Below are 24,755 nucleotides of genomic sequence, written 5' to 3'. Positions count from 1 at the left end.
TGAGAGCCAGTTTCATCATAGCGCTTGATGGTTTTTGCGACTGCACCTGAAGAAACTTAAAAGTTCTTGACATTTTATGGATTGACTGACCTTCATGTTTTAAAGTAATGATGGACTGTTGTTTCTCTTTGCTTATTTCAGCTGTTTTTGCCATAATATGGACTTGGTCTTTTACCAAATAGGCCAATCTTCTGTATACCACCCCTACCTTGTCACAACACAAATGATTGGCTCAAACGCATTAAGAAGGAAAGAAATTCTACAAATTAACTTGTAACAAGGCACACCTGTTAATTGAAATACATTCCAGGTGACTACCTCATGAAGCTGGTTGAGAGAATGTCAAGAGTGCGCAAAGCTGTCATCAAGGCAAAGGGTGTCTACTTTGAAGAATCTCACATATAAAATATTTTGATTTGTTTAACACTTTTTTGGTTACGACATGATTCCATGTGTGTTATTTCATTGTTTTGATGTCTTCACTATTATTCTACAATGTAGAAAATAGTAAACATAAAGAAAAACCCTTGAATGAGTAGGTGTGTCCAAACTTTTGACTAGTACTGTATATATATTTGATATACATATTGAACCAATAAAATGTTTTCCAAAAATGTAATAAGCAAATCTCACAAATGTGACATAAGAATAGGACTGCAATATCAAACGAAAATGTTATTATTAGTAATCTTATTAACATAAAACAATACACTATCGTAAGTTCTAAAATTTATGAGGTTTGAAAATGAATCAATAAATAAATACCACCACAATTCAACATTCTTTCTCCTTCTTTGAAACATAATTTATTATTGTATCATACACATTTACATCCAGTGATAAGAATCTGTGCACAGACACTTAATGCAGCACTAAATCGCAAAGGCATTTGCGATTAGTAGACCAAGGTTCTTTAACATTTTTAACAACACCTTGTTTCACATGTTATTTTTTACAAGGGGACAAAGACCATCCCCGCACCAACAAACAAAAACAACGACAACCAACCCAGGTTTTGGTACAGTATATACAGAGATTACTTTTGCCCAGTTAGCAAAAGCTGTCATGGGGTGTACCCTGAAAAACCATTGTGATTATGTTTGCTTTGAATGATTTCACCCATGTAGTGTAATTACTAATGTACGAGACTGACAACTTTGGGTGACTACATTAAGAGGTGACAGTATCAAGTATAGTACAGTTCAAATATTTCACTTGCACTTCAGTTTCATGGCATATACATAAAACCCTCAAAATGCATATATGAGCATTATAACACCTGGCATGAACTTTCATCAGTACTCATATGCAATTTTCCTAATTTACAGTATAGTCATCGTGAGAAATAACATTACGACCTTCTCAAGACAGGTCTAGAATATGAGTGCTAATGAATGCTTATGCCAGCTGCACAGAGAGACTTTACGTAATTATTTTGATTGCCTCATTTACACTGAACAAAAATATAAACGCAAAATGCAAAAATGTCAAAGATTTTACTGAGTTACAGTTAATAAATGGAAATCAGTCAATTGAAATAAATGCATTAGGCCCTAATCTAAGGATTTCACATGACTGGGGATACATATATGTATTTGTTGGTCACAGATACCTTAAAAAAAGGTTGGGGCGTGGATCAGAAAATCAGTCAGTATCTGGTGTGGCCACCATTTGCCTCATGCAGTGTGCCACATCTCCTTCGCATAGAGTTGATCAGGCTGTTGATTGTGGCCTGTGGAATGTTGTCCCACACCTCTTCAATGGCTGTGCGAAGTTGCTGGATATTGGCGGGAATTGGAACACACTGTCGTACATGTCGATCCAGAGCATCCCAAACATGTTCAATGGGTGACATGTCTGGTGAGTATGCAGGCCATGGAAGAACGTTGACATTTTGAGCTTCCAGGAATTGTGTACAGATCCTTGCGACATGGGGACATGCGTTATCATGTTGAAACATGAGGTTATGGCGTAGGATGAATGGCACGACAATGGGCCTCAGGATCTCGTCACGCTATCTCTGTGCATTCAAATTGCCATTGATAAAATTCAATTGTGTTGGTTGTCCGTAGCATATGAGTGCCCATACTATAACCCCACCGCCATCATGGGGCACTCTGTTCACAATGTTGACATCAGCAAACCGCTCGCACACACGGTGCCATTTGTCCCGTACAGTTGAAACAGGGATTCATCCGTGAAGAGTACACTTCACCAGCGTGCCAGTGGCCATCGAAGGTGAACATTTGCCAAACTGCAGTCAGGTCAAGACGACGAGCACGCATATGAGCTTCATCGAGACGGTTTCTGACAGTTTGTGCATAAATTCTTTGGTTGTGCAAACCCACAGTTTCATCAGCTGTCTGAGTGGCTGGTCTCAGACGATCCAGCAGGTGAAGAAGACAGATGTAAACAGGGATGTAAACAAATTTGTGCACAACATTTGAGAGAAATTAGCTTTTTGTGCGTTTGGAACATTTCTGGGATATTTTATTTCAGCTCATGAAACCAACACTTTACATGTTGCGTTTATATTTTTATTCGGTATATAAGTGTCTAAACTGAAGCATAACTGAGATTTGTGACCTCACACCTCTATGAAGTGCATCATGTCGGATGGTTAACGTGGTGATGCGAAGCCGCAAACAACCCCAGATGTACAGATTTGATTATGTTGAGTGGGTAATTATTGTATCATTAGATAGCAATTCATTACATTTTTATTGTTCAGAAATGTGGTGGGTACTCTCTTCGTTCGCTGGACTTTATCCTGCTAACTGTTCCAAATGTCCGAACTGAATTTGGTAAAAGGTATTTTATGTACTCTGCGCCATCGTCTTGGAACGCCTTACAAAATACTTATAAACTGGAAGAACTTGTCCCGATTGGTATTTTTAAATCACTGATGAATGATCTTGAGACTGATTCCCTGACCTGTCAATGTTTTTAATTTGCTGTTTTTGATTTTTGTTATAATGTTGTAATTCTATGGTTTTTACTAGATTACTTGTAGTTTTTCATGTTGTTTGTATGTCATTTTTGTAATGACTTGGTGCTGCCTATCTTGGCCAGGACGCTCTTGAAAAGGAGATTTTAAATCTCAATGAGCCCTTCATGGTTAAATAAAGGTTAAATAAAAATAAAATAAAAATGTCATTGTTTTCATTATAGCTTTGCAAAATATAATGGATTTTTTGGGGCCCTTGACGTCACATCTCTGTCAAAAGCCCTCAATGTGTCCCTTATCCAAAACTGAGTGGTAGGACCTGAGTAGAACCATTGTTTTAAGGCTCTCTTAAAAGAAACAGGTTAATAGAAACAATGCAACAAAGCAATGTCCTCTATTACTCTTTCACCATCACTCTCACTGTTATAAATCTCGCTGTTCTTCTCCCTCACAATATGAAATTCAAATACTGAGATATAAGAATGACAAACCCACCCTGAACAGTTTCTCTCCCTGCTACCACCCAGTGTATACTCAAGATAATCGATTGAGCTCTGTCTCACTCAGAGTGTGGTTATCCTACATTGGCAAAAATCATGACAGTGGTAGTGGTTGAAGATTAAAATGAGAGAGAAATGTTTTTGAATAACATTTTGGTGGCAGGCTCTCTCTCAAGTCACTGTGGTGCCTATATACAAACCAGTAATGACACATTGAGCTGAGAATGGACAAGGGCTGCTTGCCTAGCTTCCTTCTCCTTCATTGCCTCTTTCTTCCACTCCAGCGTCCCTCCTTCACCACCCTCTTGCATGTGCTCCGTCCTCCTGGGACCCAGAGTCGGAGTGTGGGATACCCCCAGAGCTGTTGGCAGGGGCCCGGCCCATCATTTCCTGGCCCCACTCGCGGTGGCTGGACTCCTGGAGGCCCCGGCCAGTGGTCTCAATGGGCAGAGCACAGGAAGCGATGGCAGCCAGCAGGCAGCAGATGCTGTACACTGACAGAGTCAGGTACACAGAAGACTCCAACATCAACTGCAGGACAGGGGGAGGAATGAAAACAGTATCACCAGCCTAGGTAGGATAACTCTCTATGTGATGGTGTGAATGTCTTTCAGTACACATTATGTAGAAATATTCTTTATATATTGGTTGTGGTAACCTTTAACTTTTTTTTACCTGTGCAACGAAGGGTGTGATGAGGGCTCCCACTCTAGCCATTCCACTACTAGTGCCCAGACCTAATGCTCTGGTTGCTGTTGGATATACCTGAGGAGTCAGGAGAACACCATGGGAATACATAATTTATTAACATTCAGAACAGACACTTCATGCTGTTTACGCAAAAGGGAATGTCAAGTTTTACGCATTATTTTTATTTACAGTATAATTTACTTTGTACCTTATTGACACTGTAATACTTATTAGAAACCAATGGAGAAGAAGAGTATGAACCAAATAACTATCCCTTCGTTTAGTCACAAATCTATCAAAGAAATAAAACTGAACAGAAACCTGACGTCTGCGATTTAGTATAATCTTTGTTTTTAAAGTAAGAGCTAGCATTCTATTGAGTTGATAATGTAGCCACAGGATACATGGGGTTGTATGGCCTATAACCTCACCTCAGGGGTGTAGACATAAGCAGCCTGGAAACCTCCTGCGATGAAGGCCCTGGCGATGAATATCAATACTGTCAGCCAGGTCCTGAAGCACAGACAACAATGTTAATAACAACAACAACAACACTGTTATTGTGTTGTCAGTTGCGGATCCACCACAGTGTTATGTTTGTCATAGAGTAGTGCATTGCGAATCCTAAAAGTAATAACTTTGTAATTTTGTATTGGATGGTCTTACCTCCCTACACAAGCGTAGAGTGGCACAAGGCAGAGAGAGAAGACGAAGAAGCACAGTGCCATTGTCTTCCTCCTTCCCAGCCGATCGATGGCCCACAGAGTCACCAGCAAGCCTGCCCAACATTAATACATCAACCAATCTATTCAGATATTCTACTAGTCTTTTTAATCAATAAGAACAATTTACAATCTACTTTATTTCACAGTACCCTGCTCCCCATGCAATTGTGTTTAACAATATTATGACTATTAGTTGAAAGCAGGAGGTCGAAGAAGTATACCTGGGAATTCAGACAGGGTGGTCCACAGCAGATCCTTGTAGTCGTCTGAGGTCAGGTATTTACACTCCAGGCTACACCTGGGCTCCCTCTTACTACCTTTTGACTCTAGAGCGAGACATAACACAAGAAACACGTGATGCTGAAATGACCTTGAGACTTAAAGGCTAATGTAACCTGCGGTCAATTGGAGTTACTCTTGGTTAAAGCGTTACAAAAATATACATTTTTAGTTGAATAAGATGGTTTGGGCTCAGCAGGTTAATACTATCCTTAAGAGTGTTTGTGTGAGTGTTACTGATGATGTCAGAGGAGAAGGAGCAGTAACTCACCCCCACAGGCGCCCCCCTCCTGGAAGAGCTCAGTGGTGAGCAGGACCAGGCCATAGTAGGCGAATGCATTAGAGAACCTTAAGAGATAAAAGAGTCAATCTAAGGATTCCCATAAGGAAAACTGGGATAATTAAGGATGCAACTCTTATGTTAAATAAAGGTTACATTAAAAAAATGTATGAAGATGTTCAATCAAAGTATGTAACAGAGCAGTACTGGTTATGTTTTAAAGATGTAAGAGTTTAAATTAGTCATCAGATGTGATCTACTAACTTTTAATTACCTGTATCTAGAAATTAGGAAATGTAAAGTTTTTCTTTGTTAAAATGGTTTAAGTTATTTACCAAATAAACCACAGCAGAATTGTGGTCCAGCGAAAATGTGGTGAGAAAAGATCCTGGAACTTCCCACGGTCCTCCTAATTGACAAACAGTCAAGAAACACAATATGACAGATAAACAACTGAAACAAGCCAAACTACTTTAGTATGCCCTGTACGTATTACAATATATCTTAATGTGCTGGGCTGTACCTGTCTGGCAGCAATTAGTTTTCCCAGGGGCATGGGGACTCCGTTCTCCTTGGCGATGCGCTTCAGGGTAGTCAGAGCTTTGTCCTGGTTCCCTGTCAACACGTCATAGCGTGCACTCTCTGGCAGCCACTATTTCCAAAACCAAAGGGTCAGTCGTTTAGTAGTGTAAAATAAATAAATTAAAGTGAATTGGTAGTAGCTGTTAGTGGCATACGAATGGTGGAAAAAGTACCCAGTTTCATAAAGATACCTTAGTAGAAAATGACTCACGTAAAAGTGAAAGTAACCCAGTAAAATACTACTGTCACGCCCTGGCCTTAGTATTCTTTGTTTTCTGTAATATTTTGGTTAGGTCAGGGTGTGACAGGGGGGATGTTTGTGTGTATTTGTCTCGTCTTGGGTGGTTGTATTGTATAGGGGGTTTTGTAGAGGTTATGGGGTTGTGTTTAGTGTAGGTGTCTAGGTAAGTCTATGGTTGCCTGAATGGTTCTCAATCAGAGACAGCTGTCTTTCATTGTCTCTGATTGGGAGCCATATTTAAGGCAGCCATAGGCATTAGGCTATTGTGGGTAATTGTCTATGTGTAGTGTTTAGTGTCAGCACTATTTGTTTGAATAGCTTCACTTTTGTTCGTTTGTTTCGTCTTCTTAATAAAAGAGGATGTCTTTCTATCACGCTGCGCCTTGGTCCACTCTGCCTCATTACGACGATCGTGACAACTACTTGAGTTTTAAAGTATCAAAAGTAAATGTAATTGCAAAAATACACTTAAGTATCAAAACTAAAAGTACAAATAATTTCAAATTCCTTATTTTAAGCAAACCAGATGGCGCCATATTATAGTTTTTTAATTTACGGAAAGCCAGGGGGCACACTCCAACACTCAGACATAATTTACAAATGAAGCATGTGTTTAGTGAGGCTGCCAGATCAGAGGCAGTAGGGATGACCAGGGATGTTCTCTGGATAAGTGCGTGAATTGGACCATTTTACAGTCCCGCTAAGCATTCAAAATATAACGAGTACTTTTGAGTGTCAGGGAAAATGTTTGGAGTAAAAAGTACATTCTTTTCTTTAAGAATGTAGTGAAGTAAAAGTTGTCAAAAATAGTAAAGTACAGATACCCCAAAAACTACTTAAATAGTACTTTAAAGTATTTTTACTTAAGTACTTTACACTACTGCATACTCACAAAAGAGAGGATAGCGAAGATGAAGAGCGGAATGGTGGAGAGGCCGAGCAGCCAGCGCCAGCCCAGAGTGGGCATCACCAGGATGGCCAGCAGCACCTCAAACACAGTGCCCAGCGCCCAGAATATCTGCAGGGGCACAGCAATAGGTACAGGAAATGGTTGGCATGATGAGTTCCCTGGCACATTGAAGCAGATTCATTGATCCAGGTCAGTGGAGATCTATCCTGCTCCTGAGTGGCCACAAACTTGGCATCAAGAGGATCACTCACAAACAAGTGGATCAATTTGTACCTCACAGACCTGCTAATGTCTCAAATCAATGACGGACTTGACAGAGTTAAAAGTGGACCTCACAGGACGACTGCAGAGTTGGACAGAGCGATAGAAGCACAGGAGAGAGGAGTTGAGTTGGACATGCTACAGACTAGAGTGTAACTCTTGCTAAGTGATAGTAAAGGATAAGTCATACCTCGATTAGCAAGATGCAGGTGGCTCTGGACCTCATGGGGAGAAACTCTGCATACAGTGTCACCCTGAAGGGAGAAGGACATGTCACTATTATGCTACTTCTATGAACTATTATTGTGTGTCATTAATATAAAGTCAAATCTGTAGCCCACTTAACTGGGTAGATAACATAACCCAATCCTTTACTGTGTCCTACTACAGTATACTGTAGCTATTGCTATAATGCCAACAGGAAGGGATACGTACGACTGTGGGGCTCCTCCGATGCCGAAGCCCACCAGGGCACGGAGGAAGAGGATCCAGCCGTAGACGGGGGCAAAGGCGCTCAGTACACCGTAAAACATGGTCCACGCCACACTCATCTTCAGACCCTGTGTACACACACACACACACACACACACCCACAACTGTGAGGTCTGACACAGACAGCAAAATACCCTAACTATCTCTACCACATATCACACTGTCATGGACATCCCTATTCCCCATCTCTGCCCAAAAGTTTATATAAAACTGATGTCTCATGAAAGCCTGTCAAAGCACATAACTAGGTCATTCCACGAAATGAGTGTATTTTGCATCCCTTTGAGATTAAGTAGAAATTGTGCACCAATATTGAATTTTAAAAGCCTATATTAAATGAAGTGCCCTTTAATATGGACCACATGGACCACAGATTTTTATATAAATGAAGACTTGCTGAAGTGCCAAAATGCATAATTTTCCACCGAGGGCCCTCTGGTGACTTCTAGGAAGATTTTAAATCCACTTAATCACAACATTTCTCCAAGTTCTCACCATCATTGTAAAGCCCTATTTATTTAATGTGATTAGTGATTCATTTAAGTCTGTCCCTCATTTTAAGGTAAAGCCTGTTACGTGAACAGAACTCACATTTTAATATGATTAAATTATTCCTTGTTCATATTGTTTTCAAAAGAAACATTGAACAGCTAATAGTCAAATCATAGTGTAAAAGCAGGTGAGTATAATGATGGGGCGGTAAGTCGGAAGCAGGTGAAACGTTTTAATAAAACAACAAAACCAAGAACACGACACTAACATAAGGCAGTACGCCGAGACACAAGAACAACTGGTTAGTGAACCTGGGAGAGTGACATATAAAGGGGAGGAAATTATGAAGGTAATGGAATCCAGGTGTGGGTGCACGTAATGATGAGTGCCAGGACTCCTCAGGAACCTCCCCAGCTCCTGATTCATCCTCTCCACCTGCCCGTTAGACTGAGGCCGATGCCCGGGTGTGAGGCTAACCGTGACCCTGAGCTTCTCCAAGAAGGCCATCCATACTCGGAATGTGAATTGGGGTCCACGGTCCGAGACGATGTCCCCAGGAAGGCCATAATGCCGGAAGATCTGATGGAAGAGTGCGTCAGCGACCTGGAGAACAGTGGGAAGACCAGGAAGAGGAATTAAGCGACATGACTTAGAGAATCTATCCACTACCACCAAAATGGTGGTGAAACCATCAGAAGGGGGAAGCTCAGTAACAAAGTCAATGGATAGATGGGACCAAGGTCGCTGAGGCACGGGAAGCGGCAGGAGCTTCCCTGCTGGAGCATTCCGGGGGGACTTGGTTTGAGCACACACGGAACAGGAGTTGATATACCGCGTAACATCCTGCACCAAGGTGGGCCACCAGTATTTCTCAGTGATGGAATGGATGGTGCGAGAAATACCTGGATGTCCAGCGACGACAGCTGTGTGTGCTCAGGTCAGCAGCCGATCCCTTATCGCTGTGGGAACATAGATGCGCGCGGGAGGACAATTCCGGCGTGTGGGCTCCCTCTCTAAAGCCAGGGGGATGACCACATCTACGTCCCAAACCACTGGATCCACGACTCAGTAGGATGGGATTATGGGTGCCTTCTGGACAGGAGCCTCTCCCGAATCGTAGTTATGGGTAAGGGCATTGGCCTTGATGTTCTTAGAGCTTGGGCCATAGGTCAGCGTGAAGTTGAAACTTGTGAAGAAGAGGGCCCACCTGGCTTGGCGCGGATTCAGTCTCCTTGCTGTCCGTATATACTCAAGGTTCCGATGGTCGGTGAGGATGACGAATGGTTCCTTGGCTCCCTCCAGCCAGTGTCTTCACTCCTCTAATGCCAACTTCACTCCCAAGAGCTCCCGATCGCCGACGTCATAATTCCTCTCTGCGGGGGACATTTTCTTGGAGAAGAAAGCACAAGGATACAATTTGTGGGTCCCCCTGTCTTTGTGACAAAACTGCCCCTACACCCACCTCCGATGCGTCTATCTCAACCACAAAAGGTAGCGTGGGATCTGGGTGTTTTAGCAAGTGAAACAGGTGAAACGCCCCTTGAGGAGACGAAAGGCCTCGTCAGCTGCTGGAGACCAAACCAACCTACTAGGCCCACCCTTGAGGAGGGAGGTGAGAGGAGCGGCGACGGCGCTGAAGTTCCTGATGAAGCGGCGGTAAAAGTTGGCAAACCCCAAAAACCGTTGTAACCCCTTGATGGTGGTTGGGACTGGCCATGGCCTTACCGCATCTACCTTCTTGTCCTCCATCCTCACTCCCTGCGGGCTGATTTGGTAGCCCAAGAAGGAGACAGCCCTCTGGTGGAATTGGCACTTCTCTGCCTTGACGAACAGGTGGTTAGCCAAGAGGCGTTCCAGGACTGCTCAAACGTGAGTGATGTGATCCTCCAGGTTGATCAGAGGAAGATCAGGATGTCATAGATGTACACAATCACCTGATGTCTGAGCATGTCCCTCAACACCTCGTTGACGAATGCCTGGAACACTGACGGAGCATTGGCTAAGCCAAAGGGCATAACCAAGTACTCTTAGTGACCAGACATCGTGCTGAACGCCGTCTTCCACTCATCCCCCTCCCGGATGCGAATGAGTTTGGTGAAGAACCTGGCCCCGCGGAGCTGCTCGATGACTGAAGGCACCAGAGGGAGAGGGTACCAATACGTTGTGGTGATGTCATTGAGTCCATAATAATCTAAACAAGGACGTAATCCTCCCTCCTTGTCAACGAAGAAGAAACCAGCCGACGCAGGGGACATGGACCTGCGGATGAAACCCTGTTGGAGCGCCTCTTGAATGTAGTCCTCCATGGCCTGGGTCTCAGCCACTGACAGAGGGTAGATGTGTCTGCGCGGAGGTGTAGCACCGGAAAACAGGTCAATGGCACAGTCTCAGGGGCGATGAGGAGGGAGACAGGTTGCACGAGTCTTGGAGAATACCTCCCTTAGATCCTGATATTCCTCCGGGATGTTGGGTTGGAGGAAAACCAGACTCTCAACCAATGTGGAACTAAAGGGGACAGGAAAGCAGGTCTTCCAGCTTTCAGGTGACCAGTTGGTGATTCTCATCCTCAACCATGAGATGGTAGGGTTATGGCGCTGAAGCCAAAGTAGGCCGAGGATGATCTTGTGAACGGGTGTACTGGTGATGAAGAAGGGGATGTTTTTCTGGTGATTGGGCTCCACGGTGAGGGTGAGTGGTTGGGTGATGTGTGTGATGGTTCCCGGATCCTAAAGGCCAACAGTCAAGACCTTGTACCGGAAAAGGAGAGGAGAGCAGGTAGGTAGTAATATTGAGAGAGCAGGCAAGGGTCTGATCCATAAAGTTCCCCGCGGCGCCTAAAGCTGTGGACACAGGACATGAGGGACAGTTAGCCAGAGTGATGGGTACTAAAAAGAGTCTAACAGGAAGCACAGTAGATGGAATACTCACTCCTGGTCCAGGGGATGGAACGTCACGTGACCGTCCCTCTGCTCTAGTGGATCCCGGATTCTGAAGTAACGGACACCGCTGGCACTTGTGCCCTCCCTGGCCACAGTAGAGCGCCCCAGCCCGTCGTTCCGCCGCGGGAAGGTGTGTTACCCCTACCTCCATGGGTTCAGGCTCTGATCCCGAACACTCGCCGAAAGAGGGAGAGAAGTGATGTAGATGCCAACGCTGCCGGAGGAGGTTATCCAGACGGATGGCCATCGCAATGACTGCATCCAGGGTGAGGTTGTCATCTCGGCAGGCCAGTTCCGTCTGGACCTCCTTGCGCAGACCTCTTCTAAATAACGTGCTGAGCGCCAGCTCATTCCATCCACTGGAAGCTGCTACTGTCCAGAAGGTAAGCGCATACTCAGCAGCCGTCTGATACCCCTGCTGGAGCTGAAGCGGACGCTCACCTCCCTCTCTGCCCTCCGCAGCATGATCAAAAATACATTTAAACAGAGCCATGTACCCCTCATAAGACTCAAGCTCCTCCTCTCCTCTCATCAACCCTGTTACGGTCAACCATGTGACTTTATTTGGAACTTAAAAGGCACTGCTGTCCCCATACCATAAGACTGCTATCTGAGTTGACCTTTGTATTTTATTCATATTTTTGCCTCTATGCAAAAATAATATGCACATATTATACTGAGTCTACACACACCCACTCACATACAATCATCATATATGCTGCTGCTACTCTGTTTATGATATATCCTGATGCCTAGTCACCTTACCACTATACATATCTACCTCTATCGATCCAATATCCCTGCACATTGTAAATATGGTGCTGGAACTGACCCTGTATATAGTATGTTTACTTACTTTATCGTGTTCTTCTTATTTCTATATCTTGTGTGTTTTTGTTGTACCTTGTTATTTTTTGTATTACATTGTTATTGAAAACTGCATTGTTTGGGTTAGAGCTTGCAAAAAAGGCATTTCACTCTACTTGTGCATGTGACATTAAAACTTAACTTACTATAGTTATTTTTTTATTTAAACTCTTTTTTATAAAGTTGAACATGTGCTTTTTTATGACAGAATGAAAAAATTAGGTGAAATCAAACGTTTTTTGGGGACTAAGTTACACTTCTAAAAAGGCACCGAATAAGTGGAATGACCCAACTGCTGTGAAATGCCAATTAGAAATCGATATAGACCTCCCCCATAATAAACCCAGCCGTTGAACTCACTGTTTTTCTGCCATACTTATCGGATATGTTCCCCCAAATGGAAGAGCTGATCATCATTCCAATGAACACCGCCTGGAGTTTAAAAAACAGAGGAAATGGATATCACATATGTAGAGGCCTTGTCAGTAATGAAATGTGACAGTGTAAGACTGCATTAACATCAACAGCTACTGCTATTACACTCATCACTACCACTACTAGTCCATACAATCAGCACCACCTTCTCAACAACTCATTGTTATTATTGATTAATGTACTGCATTGTTGAGGAAGCTAGCACATAAGCATTTCAATGCTCCTTTTATACCTGTTGTAAACTGTGTATGTGACGAAAACATTTAATTTGATTTTAACTACCGTTAGCCCACCAATCCAGTCATAATTTAGTGTTACTGGTAATCAATGTAAGAATGAGACTGGCATTACCGAGGTGAGTAGCGCCACCCACAGGCTTGGAAGCCTCCATTCACAGTGAAGCTGTGGTGCCAGGATGCTTAGAATCATCATCTCCATAGCATCAGCCATCTGAACAAACAGCGGCCATAAGGAACGGTGGGAAAGGAAACAATGAAGACACAGTGAATTGTGCTCATATACATTATACTCACATGTACAAGTTTGAAATACAGCACATACACAACATGTTATTGAACTGTTATGTTTTCTCTCGGACTGTCTTAAGCGTGGCTGCTCACCCAGGACAGACCAGTGAGGATGGAGAGTTTCCACTGGAACTTCCCAAAACCAATGGCCTCCACAGCATCCTCCACCATGAAAGTGTCTGGGAAGAATAAGAGGTGTAACCAATTAACAATAAATTCTATACCAACTCAAGTAGGAAATGACATAACATACAGATGATGACTTGCAAGTATGGATTGCAAGTTACTATGATAAATGTGTACGCAATGAGTAACTGTAGTCAATCTCATTAAAGAGAAAGGCCATTATAATAGCCCAGTGGTCCCCTGAGGTGGTAAGTGGAAGAAGAGAGGGGGAAGGCGATTTCATGCATATGGAAGTTATTATGAGTTTGGATGGGACAGTCAGAGTGGTGGCTAAGGAGGGACCCAGTCATACCATCAGTTGGGTTGGCAAACTCCCGGGGTACTAGTGCGCCATCGTGAAGTGCCACAGACTCCATGTAAGCCTGCCTCCCATCGATCTGGACTTCCTGCTCTCTCCCCAAGCAGTCATCCTCAGAGCGTGTGCTCTCACCCGTGCGACGGAACTTGACCACGCTGCAATAAAGAAAGCCAGGAAGATCAACTTGGATCAGTTTGCCAGCCTACTGTAAAGAAGTTTGTGCCAAAACAGCTGAATGCAGCTGAGAATGAGAGGCTGTTGCCTAGGTGATATGAGCTGTTCCTGCTGTTCACAACTGACAAACTTGTGTGCCACCTAATAATTGTGTGTAGACCACAAATAGATTTGATGTTAAGAAAAATGTAATTCTCAAATTTAGACAATACCTTAAACACCTGTATGTTATCTGTACATCAAGCTTATAAACTCCACATTTTGTAAGATGACAGACTGCTGCTAGAGGGTGGAACACTGTAAAAGGAACATGGAGGCAGCCCAGTGATGTCTTAATCACTGTGATTACTACACAGATTTGCCAAGGGCAGAAGAAATACAGCTGATCGCCCAGTGAGGAGCATAGAAATCAACATGCCTTGCTTACTGTGGTTCAGTTTCTTTCAGTTCTGTACAGAACAATCCCACATTTATCCCATATAGACTTGGAGAAGGGCATTGCTCAATGGACAGATTCTGTAAACCGTTGTGTTGATGGCTTTACACTTTCTGCAAGAAAGTTGCAATGAGGCCTAATTGCCTCAACCATCATCTCCTCTCAAGTAATAGCATAAGATCTATGGATCCTGTTTGGAAATATTATTTTGGGGTTCACACTGGGGAGAAAGACAGTTTGCTGCCACAGCCACATTGCACAATTTCAGTTCTCCAATTTTTAGGTAGTAACTGGGCCTACTGCCAAGTCACTGCTTTACTGGCATAGGAACAATTGTAAAGAGAATGTTGTGCCTTTTATTATTACACATAAAAAGGGAGAGTCTCAATAGAAACATAGTTGGAAATTGATGGTGATAGCCAGGTGTGGACAACTCTGGTCGACCAGCTTCAGTGAAAAGTGTGTATTTTTGTCAATAAACATAAATGAACGTAATACATTTTCATGCACAATAGATACAATTGTAGTATGACTATTCTAAAACCATTCCAAATCATGGTTATATTTGTTGCTACTAAATAATTTGTAATAGGCTGACATATACATCTGTTACCTACAGTATACCTACAGTAATTGTTAGGCTAAATGTGTGGCCATCGCTAGCAGAAATATTTGTGATAAAATGAAAATAGGCTACATGTTGTGTAACATATTAGATGTTAACCACCCCATTCTAACAAACTGGTGCAACTCATGCATGATCAAAATAAAGGCATGACGAATGATGTTGGCACAGTAGTAGCTTCATATACAATAGGCAATGATGTGAATGAACCCCCTGTGAAATATGCACACTGTCACTACCAGTAAAAAACAAATACAAATACTAGCCGACATTGTTGTAGCACCCATATGAGCAGCTGGGTCAGGGTTACTGTTTACCGGTCATTGATGCTTTGCTTTCAAACAAAACGCCCGTCAGTTCCTCGACATGCCACATTGTATTCGTGTAGAGTACTCTGACTAGCACAAAATATGAATACAATGTTGCACATATTATTATGTCAAGAGATCATTGTCACCCAACAGCTGCAATTCAAGCAATCACGAAAGAAAGGCTGTGGGCGAAGGGTCGGTTTAACAAAATGACCCAGTTTCGATCAAATTAGAAATTAATAAGTTTTTTTATATATACACTCACGGGAGTTGTCTTAACTGGAACAAATCATCGTCCATTTTGGTGGTGTTTATTGGGTTGCACAGTGAATTGTCTCATCGCCATGACATCGTTATCATAGCGAGTCGAGATTTCAGCACCACAAGCTTGCGGAGAGCCACCCGTTCTGGTTCTCAGCGGAGAGCCAATGAGGGACGGGATATTCAGAATTATGTATATCATTGGATATTCACTATTTCAGCTTCCTGTGTCGTGTCAGAGCAGTGTGCCAGCCAAAAGGTACTGTGAAGTGATGGCGGCAGGGTCACGCGTGCGGGCCGGGAACAATGACGTATAGAACCCCTGGACAGCTGAGACTTTGTGTTGGCCAATAAGAGCCTTTAAGCCACCGGGGCGGCATTATCATACTTCTCCTTTCGTGTCTTTGATTAATGATGGAATCACGGAAAAATAATATAGGCCTTACCTACATTAAAATAGCCAACTTGTCAACAACGTCACAATTTGCGAAATAAGGATGCAGCCAGCACCAATGCAAGCCTGGGATGTGGGATGACATTTCATATTAAGTATCGAAATTATTTGGGTAGAACATTTACTTTTTGGTCTATTTTGAGAGACATGCTGCTCAAGACAGCTTGTGGTACTGTGTAACCATAGCAACGCATGTAAGCAAATGTCAGCGTATGCTAGCTAGTTTACAAAACGATAGCCCATTGTTAATGTTATTAAGCATGGGATACATGTGAACAATTGAACTGTTGTTCTTATAGATGTTCTAATAGTCATTTCACAACTGTTGAACAAATATTGGGCTTTGACAATGAATGTAGTTACCGTTAGCTGCCAGCCTAGTAAATTGGGCGTTCACTCACTGCTTAAAAATGACGTAGAGAAAAACGGGGCATTCAAGAGTGGGCTACGAAATTAATGTCAAAACGTAGTTTTCTTTGACCTTTGTCATTATAAATTACATATAATTAATAATTATATTGTTCTCTACAATATTATAACCTTAATATACTTGTACTTCACAGTGTTGCGAAAATAAAGGTTTCATAATGTATTTTTTTGCTAACGTCCTTTCTGAATTTCAAAGTAATCATCTAGTTTTTCAAAAGTATCTCTATTTTTAGTTTACATGTAATCAATTACACCCCAACCCTGTTTGTGGTTGACTCATAAGAGTATGGGGCTACTTTGATTTGCAAACTATGCCAAGGTAAATGTGTCCTTTGCCAAGACCTTTCCACCTTTCTCTCTGTCTTTTCAGCCTGTGAATGCCAGTGCAGCAAGCTGGGACAACCAGGCAAATTAACTGGTGTGGTGTTTAGGACTTTGGTCAAATGCTACACAAGGTGCTACACTAACGAAATCCTAACACATTCAATGTGTTGCTAACATGCAAAATAACTTATAACTGAAATAATAAGTCATAATTGTATTCTAACTGATATTTAAAATATTGAATTAATTGAAACACTTGAGTATGCTTCCTTTGTGCCAAGGTGTATTTTGGTTTGAGCAATGGTAAATACATGTTACCTATTCTTCATAGATGCACATTTATATTTGTATAATTTAAGATGAAGCAAAGAAAATGTGCTGTAGGAAATGAATAATAGTAACTGTTTCGGCCTTGAATCAAACTAATTTAAAACCATCTGAACATGCAACGTTCATCAGACCATGAAACATTGTGTATATTGCTGACAAGGCCGGCCTGTAGTTTCCTCATGTGGACTGCCTTGTGTCAGTTTGAGTCAACTCAACTGTAAATGTTACTGCTCTGTCTCTATCATGTCAAATAAGGGAGCAATAGCACAACGGACAAGAAACTGACCAGTACCTTATGTTGCTTTATCTTTTCTTTTGAGTTGGAGTCATGACAATGATGGTTGACAGTTTTAGTTTTATACATGTTTATTACTTGATAACAATCTCATTAATATACGCTTATATCAGACATGCTTAATTTAAAGTTTACAATTGAATACAAATGTAGAACAATTCACATTTTTGTTCAAGATTGATTGCTTTTTCTCTATAGACATGGAATGCATAATAAGTTAAGGGCTTCATGTGACAGGTGGTTTCAGGTCGATCCTGGGTTTCTTCAGCCTCCCCTTAGACGGAGCGTCAGATGGATGGTGCTTTGGTTTGTGATGTTGTAGTACTCCAGCCTCTGGCCATCCTCCAGCTGCCTACCCTCATGAATCAGCCTCTGTTGGTTGGCAGGGACTCCCTCCTTGTTTTGTACCTTGGCTTTGAACTGGGTTACAGTCTCACCAGGCACCACATCATATGTGTGTGTCTGGCCCTTTTCGTTTTTCAGGAACACCTGGATAGGAGCGGGCTCTGTAATCAGCACCATCACTTTAGATCCTGAATGCAGGCCATAGTCGCTCAAAGTTTTTGAATCATCGCTGAGACTGATGTTGCTCCCATTGACACCTACCAGCCTCTGCTTTGTTGTGGGCACTTCAAAGTGTTGTTTAATCAAACTCTTGAGAGACCCCACGGTGGTGTGTGGCTGAACCTTCAGGGGAAGTGAGTTCCCGTTCAAAAGTGTTATAGTGAGTTCCATGATAGATATCTGAAAGAGGATTTAATGTATTATTTATTTGGTCTTACATTAGCATAGCTCAATTGAATGTTTTTGAATGAATTCGTTTAGTAACACTTTACTTAAAGTCTACAGGTTTAATGCTTTATAACTTGTTAAAAGCATGTATGATCCTTATAATAAGGCTAACAATATGTAATGTTTTGTCTCTATCCAACATTTCAGCTGACTCAAATGGCTGGTATATAATGAGAATCATTATGAGGGGATTGAAAGACATAAGGGAGTCATACACACTCATGACAAGTTATACTGTACAATGCATTATAACTTTTGTATTTACCTACAGGCTTTAACATGACCATTTATTCAGCCCATTGTAATAACTAACACATTTTAAGATAATTGGCTTGATATGCTGTTAAGCTTTTTTTCTCCAGTATATTTCTGTAAGATAGGCCTGTTATAGCTTAATAATGGAAAATGACTTACATGTTCAGTAGATATTGTTGAGAAGTTGTTGTTGTGAAGTCTTGCAAGTTTGTTTTAAGAAATACTGTTGGTAAATCCGTTTGCTGACAATTGAAACTTATCCGATGAAAGATGATGATAGCTCTGTCAGTGTACATCTGAGCAGTCTATGTATATAACATCTGATCTGCCCCGCCCCTCAAATTGAGATTCGTTTTTCCCTCTCTGTCTCGCAGCTTTCGGTTTCTATTATAAAATAATGATGTAGTCTGCTGCTGTTTGCAGAAAGTTGAGTGCAATAAATTGTTTATTTGATATTGCCCAATGACGACTTGCCCCCAAAGATCACTCTAGCTCAGGGGTGTCAAACATTCGGCCCGCGAGGGGTTCCAATCCGGCCCGCCGGTGACTAAAAATGAAACTACAGTTTCTTGACTGTCTGTCCAGCTCTCTAATAATCACTAGACAGCCGGGGAGCATCGACAATTCATAATTTTGAGGCAAGGAAATATTTTTTTTTAGATGTCAGTGCTGCTCTCCAGACGTCGCTGAAGACCGAATGCGGCCTTCGGGGTAAAATGAGTTTGACACCCCTGCTCTAGACCATTCCATATAATTAATTATTTTAAATCGGGGTAAGCAAATATATAGATTCAGCCGCCGGCCGATTTTTGTCGGAGGGGATGATCCAGATGCCAGAACATAATTATAATAAGTTGTACACTACAAATTGACCACAACTAAGACAAAAATTTGATTGTATTTAAAAATTTAAAATAATTTCATACTTTGATTACATTGAAACACGATCACATCTAGTTTTCTATTCGTGGGAGTATTTGGTGAACAGATTTCTGCATAGTTCCTGATGATTGTAGTCTTATTTTTATCAAAAACTTTGGGGGGCCCAAAACGTATTGTGGCCCGGTTTGGCCCGCAGTCCGCCTTTTGCCGAACCCTGTTCTAGATCATTCCCTATCATTGAACCAGGTTCTAGATCATTCCCTATCATTCTAGATAATTCCCTATTTTTCAACACAGATATGTCAAACACCAGAAAGGAAAGAGAAACCTAATGCCTAAACCCAACCTCATTGGGAAAACCCAGGCCCAGATGATACTAACAATGATGAACAATTGCAGGCATCTTGTGATACGTCAGACATACACCTTTGTGAGTGCAGAGGGAATTTTAACAGCAATACAAATAAAAAGACTATACCCTGCCTCATCCTCCCCAAAATGATATCAACACATGTTTATTTTGTCAGTAGTTGAATCATGTCTTTCAGACTACACATCTTAGTCAGACTGTACCCAAAGTTATTCACCCGTATGTTCTCTAGTACAAACAGTAACCAGTGGATGTACAGTAACTTCTATATTCTCCAGTAATTTATCTTCTCCTCTTTAATTTCTGCCTCTATGGATATTTCCAGGGGTCAATGACCTCTGTGCATTTGACTGACGTAATTCCCAATGAGTCAGAACTGATGTCTGCCATGTCAGCTGAGGTAAGTGGTGTTGAAAGCAGTTCAATCAGGTGTAGACTTCTGAGAAGTATAGGTGTTTAGTGTTTGTTGTTGTTTCCTGTGCCAACCCATGAAGCTTAGCCTATTCTCTCACTAAGTCTGTGAGGACACCTTTCACCGCTGATGTCCTGTTAGTAAAATACAAGTCATTTTACATTACAGATGTGCCTTGAGGCAGAATTCTTGGTCATTCTAATTTCTGTCATAAGCAATGAGAGCAGAGAACGCTTGGGTGTTTATATTTTTTGCATTATGACTTAGCAGCAATTACAGTCATGGCGTAAGATGCTCCAATTTAACTAAAAAGGCAGATTGGGAAGGTATACCAAAGAAAATGTATTGCATACTTACACTACAACAGTGATTCTCAACTAGGGAGCCTCGGGGGGTCTCAGAGACTTTTCAAGGGGCCTGGGGGGGGCCAACAATTTTCAGGCGGACGCTATTTGCATGACAGGCCTCAAGAAACAAAAACTAAAAACAAACAATCCAAAATATCTCAGGTTTTAGTTTGGTACTATTTGAAATACAAAACATGACATGCAGCCAGTAGATGATGGAGGCAGTGTTTTGGAAACGGATGTAACCTTTGAGACTGACGACTGGAAGAAGGCAAGATGGCAAAAGACTAGGTGATGTGAGGCAAAAAGAAGGGTGCGAGGTTCAAACCCAAACCGACATCTGCGAAATACAAGCAGAGTACTTTCTTCTTTGAGTCAAGTACAGGAGAGATAATGCCATGTTCCGTTCCTGAAAACCCTGAGCAGTCGACGGATAGTGAACTCTCTCAAATTGAACCTAACAGAAGTGAAGAGGAAAAACCTGCGCCAACAGGTGAGGTGAAGGCTTCCGAGCCTCACACCAATGATCAGAAAATTGCCTGAGATGACTCTGCCCCGTAGGAGTATAATTAATGGAGAAAGTGGATCCATGCCTTTTGGCCGATCCGTTTGTGAAATCAGGCTGGGTGAAGAGGATGTTGGGTTCTGTCAATTCGGTCAAAGTATCCAGAAGTGGACTCGCGTTTCCCGACTCGGAATGAGAGCTGTGGCCTGCTTTTCTCTCCGGAGCAGAGCGCAGTTGAAAGGAGTGATACCAGGGGTGGCGTTGAGTGTTGAGGTGGATTGACTGAAGTTGAGGATCCTTGGTGTCTGTGATGCACGCCGTTTGGTGAGACGCAGACCCAGAGGGGAGCGCGAGACTGAGGAAACCCTGTCTGTCCTTCTGAGTTTTGATGTAGAGTATTTGCCTCTGAAACATGACCCGCCAAGCCGTGCTTCTTTACACCCGCCTGCTTAACCCGGAAGTCAGCTGCACCAATGTGTCGGCAGAAACACCGTTCAACTGATGACTGAGGTCAGCCTGCAGGCGCCAGGCCCACCACAATGAGTCGCTAGAGCGCGATGAGCCAAGTAAAGCCCCCTCGGCCAAACCCTCCCCTAACCCGGGCGACGCTGGGCCGAATGTGCGTCGCCCATGGTACTCACGGTCACATCCGGTTTTGACACAGCCTGGGTTCGATCCCAGGCTGTAGTGACGCCGCAACACTGCAATGCAGTGCCTTAGACCACTGCGCCACTCAGGAGGCCCAACATGCACCTTTTTTCAATATTCAATTGAATGTCATTGAGAAAATAAAGGTTTCATAAAGTATTTTTTTGCTAACATCCTTTCTGAATTTCAAAGTAATCCGAGAAGTAATCATTTAGTTTTTCATGTAATCAATTACACCCCAACCCTGTTTGTGGTTGACTTGTAAGAGTAGGGGGCTACTTTGATTTGCAAACTATGCCAAGGTAAATGTGTCTTTTGCCAAGACCTTTCCACTTTCTCTCTGTCTTTTCAGCCAATCAGCCTCTGCTCTGAGAACCCCCCTTGTCTTTCCTGACAACAGTTGCTTTTATCATAGTTACATTGTTTGAATTCACTTAAAGAAAACTTTCTTCAACTCTGACCACCACCATGACAACAAATAAATTGTCTACGTGTTTTTCAGTGGCATTCTCTCAGCCTTGGGAAATCTTCTATCTCAAGCATTGGAAGCAAAACGAAAGGCCAAAGAAGGGTCCCCAGTGAAGGAGATGGACATTTCAGGACCTGCCCGCTTTGCCATTTATGAGTGGGCATTGGGAGGCTCCCGAGTGGTGCAGCGGTCTAAAGCACTGCATCTCAGTGCTAGAGGTGTCACTACAGACCCAGGCTCGATTCCAGGCTGTATCACAACCGACCATGACTGGGAGTCCCATAGGGCGGCGCACAATTGGCCCAGCATCGTTCGGGTTATGGTTTGGCCGGGGTAGGCCGTCATTGTAAATATGAATTTGTTCTTAACTGACTTGCCTAGTTAAATAAAAGTTACATAAAAAATAGTGGTTAAAGTCATGTCCAAATCAATTCAATAAGGTTGTTTCTTGTTACAATGTAATCTATTGCAATTTACTGTCAATTGAACACAGCCATAGTATTTCCCTTGTTTTTTTTCAGGTTGCTCATTACTTTTACCAACTTATGGAGGTGTGATGCCTACCACTGTTCCCTACTGCATGGTCAAACGCTTCCTCTTGGATCGCCCTATCTTCGCCCCTGCATACCTGCTGGTTTTCTTTTGTGTTATGGACATCCTAGAGGTTAGTCAGCTGCCCCCTTAACGACTCTCCTGCACCATACACCTGAATTAATTCTCACTGCTTGGATCCGATAACCACCAAAATTGGTATTACTCTGTGTGGTTCAAACTTTAAGCAGGGACTGGTTATTAGTCTGTCAGTTTACATTTGCCCTTGTGAAATTATGCAGTACTTCTCAGACAGTTCATTTCCGTTAGTGGTTAATGAATTACTTTACAATCCAGACTATTGTTGATTTATTTCACCTTTATTTAACTGGACAAGTCACTTAAGAACAAATTCTACTGCTAACCTACAAAGCATTACATGGGCTTGCTCCTACCTATCTCTCCGATTTGGTCATGCTGTACATACTTATACGTACGCTACGGTCACAAGATGCATTATTGTCCCTAGAATTTCTAAGCAGACAGCTGGAAGCAGGGCTTTCTCGTATAGAGCTCCATTTTTAATGGAATTGTCTGCCTATCCGTGTGAGAGACGCAGATTCTGTCTCGACCTTTAAGTCTTTATTGAAGACTCATCTTTTCAGTAGGTCCAATGATTGAGTGTAGTCTGGCCCAGGGGTGTGAAGGTGAACGGAAAGGCACTGGAACAACGAAGCGCCCTTGCTGTCTCTGCCTGGCTGGTTCCCCTCTCTCCACCGGGATTCTCTGCCTCTAAACCTATTACGGGGGCTGAGTCACTGACTTACTGGTGCTCTTCCATCCCGTGCGCCTAGCCATGTACTGTTATAATCTCAACCCAGCACAGCCAGAAGAGGACTGTCTGCCCCTCAGAGCCTGATTCCTCTCTAGGTTTCTTCCTAGGTTTCTGCTTTTCTAGGGAGTTTTTCCTAGCCACCGTGCTTATACATCTGCCTTGCTTGCTGTTTGGGATTTTAGGCTGGGTTTCTGTATAGCACTTTGTGACATCTGCTGATGTAAAAAGGGCTTTATAACATTTGATTGATTGATTTACAATGAAGGCCTACCAAAAGGCAAAAGTCCTCCTGCGGGGACTGGGGCTGGGATTAAAAAATTTATAAAAATATAGCACAAAATACACATCACGACAAGAGAGACACCACAACACTACATAAAGAGAGACCTAAGACAACAACATAGCATGGCAGCAACACATGAAAACACAGCATGGTATCAACACAACATGGCAGCAGCACAACATGGTAGTAGCACAAAACATGGTACAAACATTATTGGGCACAGACAGCTATTGACATGCCTGTACATTCATTTTAATACATCCTAATGCTGTTTTAGGGTAAGAGGTGGGCAGACTCCAGAGAAAAGTGAATAGTAGTTATTGGCCTGCCTTGAAGATGAACTGGAAAGTGTGGATCCCCTTCCATTTCATCAACATCAACAATGTGCCTGTACAGGTGAACAGTTCTCATTGGCTTTTCTTTTAAGGATGCATACATTTGGAATGTACCGTGGTGCTCTGTTGCCAATCTGTGTTTTTGTGTTTTCAGTTTCGAGTGCTGTTTACCAAATTGGTGGCATTATTTTGGAATGCTTAGCTTGCATCTGTGAGGAAGTGAAGCCTCCCAAGATTTTCTCCCAAATGGATCAATGAAGAGGGCACCGTGTGTGTGTGCCTCAGGAGTTACATAATGTTACAAGGGCTGGCCTGTGAATGCCAGTGCAGAAGCTGGTACAACCAGGCAAGTTAACTGGTGTGGTGTTTAGGACTTTGGTCAAATGCTACACAAGGTGCTACACTAACAAAATCCTAACACATTCAATGTGTTGCTCACATGCAAAACAACTTATAACTGAAATAATAAGTCTTAATTGTATTCTTACTGATATTTAAAATATTGAATTAATTGAAACACTTGAGTATGCTTCCTTTGTGCCAAGGTGTATTTTGGTTTGAGCAATGGTAAATGCATGTTACCTATTCTTCATAGATGCACATTTATATTTGTATAATTTAAGATGAAGCAAAGAAAATGTGCTGTAGGAAATGAATAATAGTAACTGTTTCAGGCCTTGAATCAAACTAATTTAAAACCATCTGAACATGCAACGTTTAGGATTTTCATCAGAACATGAAACATTGTGTATATTGCTGACAAGGCCGGCCTGTAGTTTCCTCATGTGGACTGCCTTGTGT

The 24,755-nt window shown here is 42.4% G+C and overlaps 2 protein-coding genes and 1 pseudogene across 2 annotated transcripts; 1 reads left to right on the top strand and 2 right to left on the bottom strand.

Annotated features, from left to right (window-relative positions):
• Positions 1–773: 773 nt before the first annotated feature.
• On the bottom strand, positions 774–15,700 carry LOC139576710 (synaptic vesicle 2-related protein-like). Its single transcript, XM_071403070.1, has 16 exons — positions 15,463–15,700; positions 13,646–13,806; positions 13,261–13,346; positions 12,992–13,090; positions 12,566–12,637; positions 7,851–7,975; positions 7,606–7,669; positions 7,137–7,262; positions 5,945–6,073; positions 5,757–5,830; positions 5,413–5,489; positions 5,084–5,188; positions 4,804–4,915; positions 4,569–4,650; positions 4,123–4,212; positions 774–3,978 (listed from the first exon to the last, which is right to left on the bottom strand). Exons 1-16 carry the CDS (start codon positions 15,495–15,497, stop codon positions 3,742–3,744), a joined length of 1,674 nt encoding a protein of 557 aa, XP_071259171.1. The 5' UTR covers positions 15,498–15,700; the 3' UTR covers positions 774–3,741.
• Positions 15,701–17,343: 1,643 nt separating this feature from the next.
• LOC139576690 (polyubiquitin-like) lies at positions 17,344–18,653 on the bottom strand. The gene is made up of 2 exons (XM_071403033.1): positions 18,497–18,653; positions 17,344–18,034 (listed from the first exon to the last, which is right to left on the bottom strand). The coding sequence occupies exon 2, from the start codon at positions 18,023–18,025 to the stop codon at positions 17,555–17,557; it is 471 nt and encodes a 156-aa protein (XP_071259134.1). The 5' UTR covers positions 18,026–18,034; positions 18,497–18,653; the 3' UTR covers positions 17,344–17,554.
• A 3,142-nt stretch (positions 18,654–21,795) lies between these two features.
• Positions 21,796–24,676, top strand: LOC139575329 (peroxisomal membrane protein 2-like; annotated as a pseudogene).
• Positions 24,677–24,755: the final 79 nt, after the last annotated feature.

The sequence above is a fragment of the Salvelinus alpinus genome, chromosome 5, assembly GCF_045679555.1.
Source record: "Salvelinus alpinus chromosome 5, SLU_Salpinus.1, whole genome shotgun sequence".
NCBI lineage: Eukaryota > Metazoa > Chordata > Actinopteri > Salmoniformes > Salmonidae > Salvelinus > Salvelinus alpinus.
Note: the sequence above shows the minus strand (reverse complement) of the source record. Positions and strands in the feature narration are given on the sequence as shown.

Bases quoted from the DNA above. Each gene is read 5' to 3' on its own strand.
- LOC139576710 (XM_071403070.1), bottom strand. From the start codon at position 15,497: ATGGACGATGATTTGTTCCAGTTAAGACAACTCCC. The intron at 13,347-13,645 runs GTATGACTGGGT...TATTCTTCCCAG, and splicing joins GTTTGCCAACCCAACTGATG to ACACTTTCATGGTGGAGGAT. The intron at 12,638-12,991 runs GTAATGCCAGTC...TTTAAACTCCAG, and splicing joins GGGTGGCGCTACTCACCTCG to GCGGTGTTCATTGGAATGAT.
- LOC139576690 (XM_071403033.1), bottom strand. From the start codon at position 18,025: ATGGAACTCACTATAACACTTTTGAACGGGAACTCACTTCCCCTGAAG.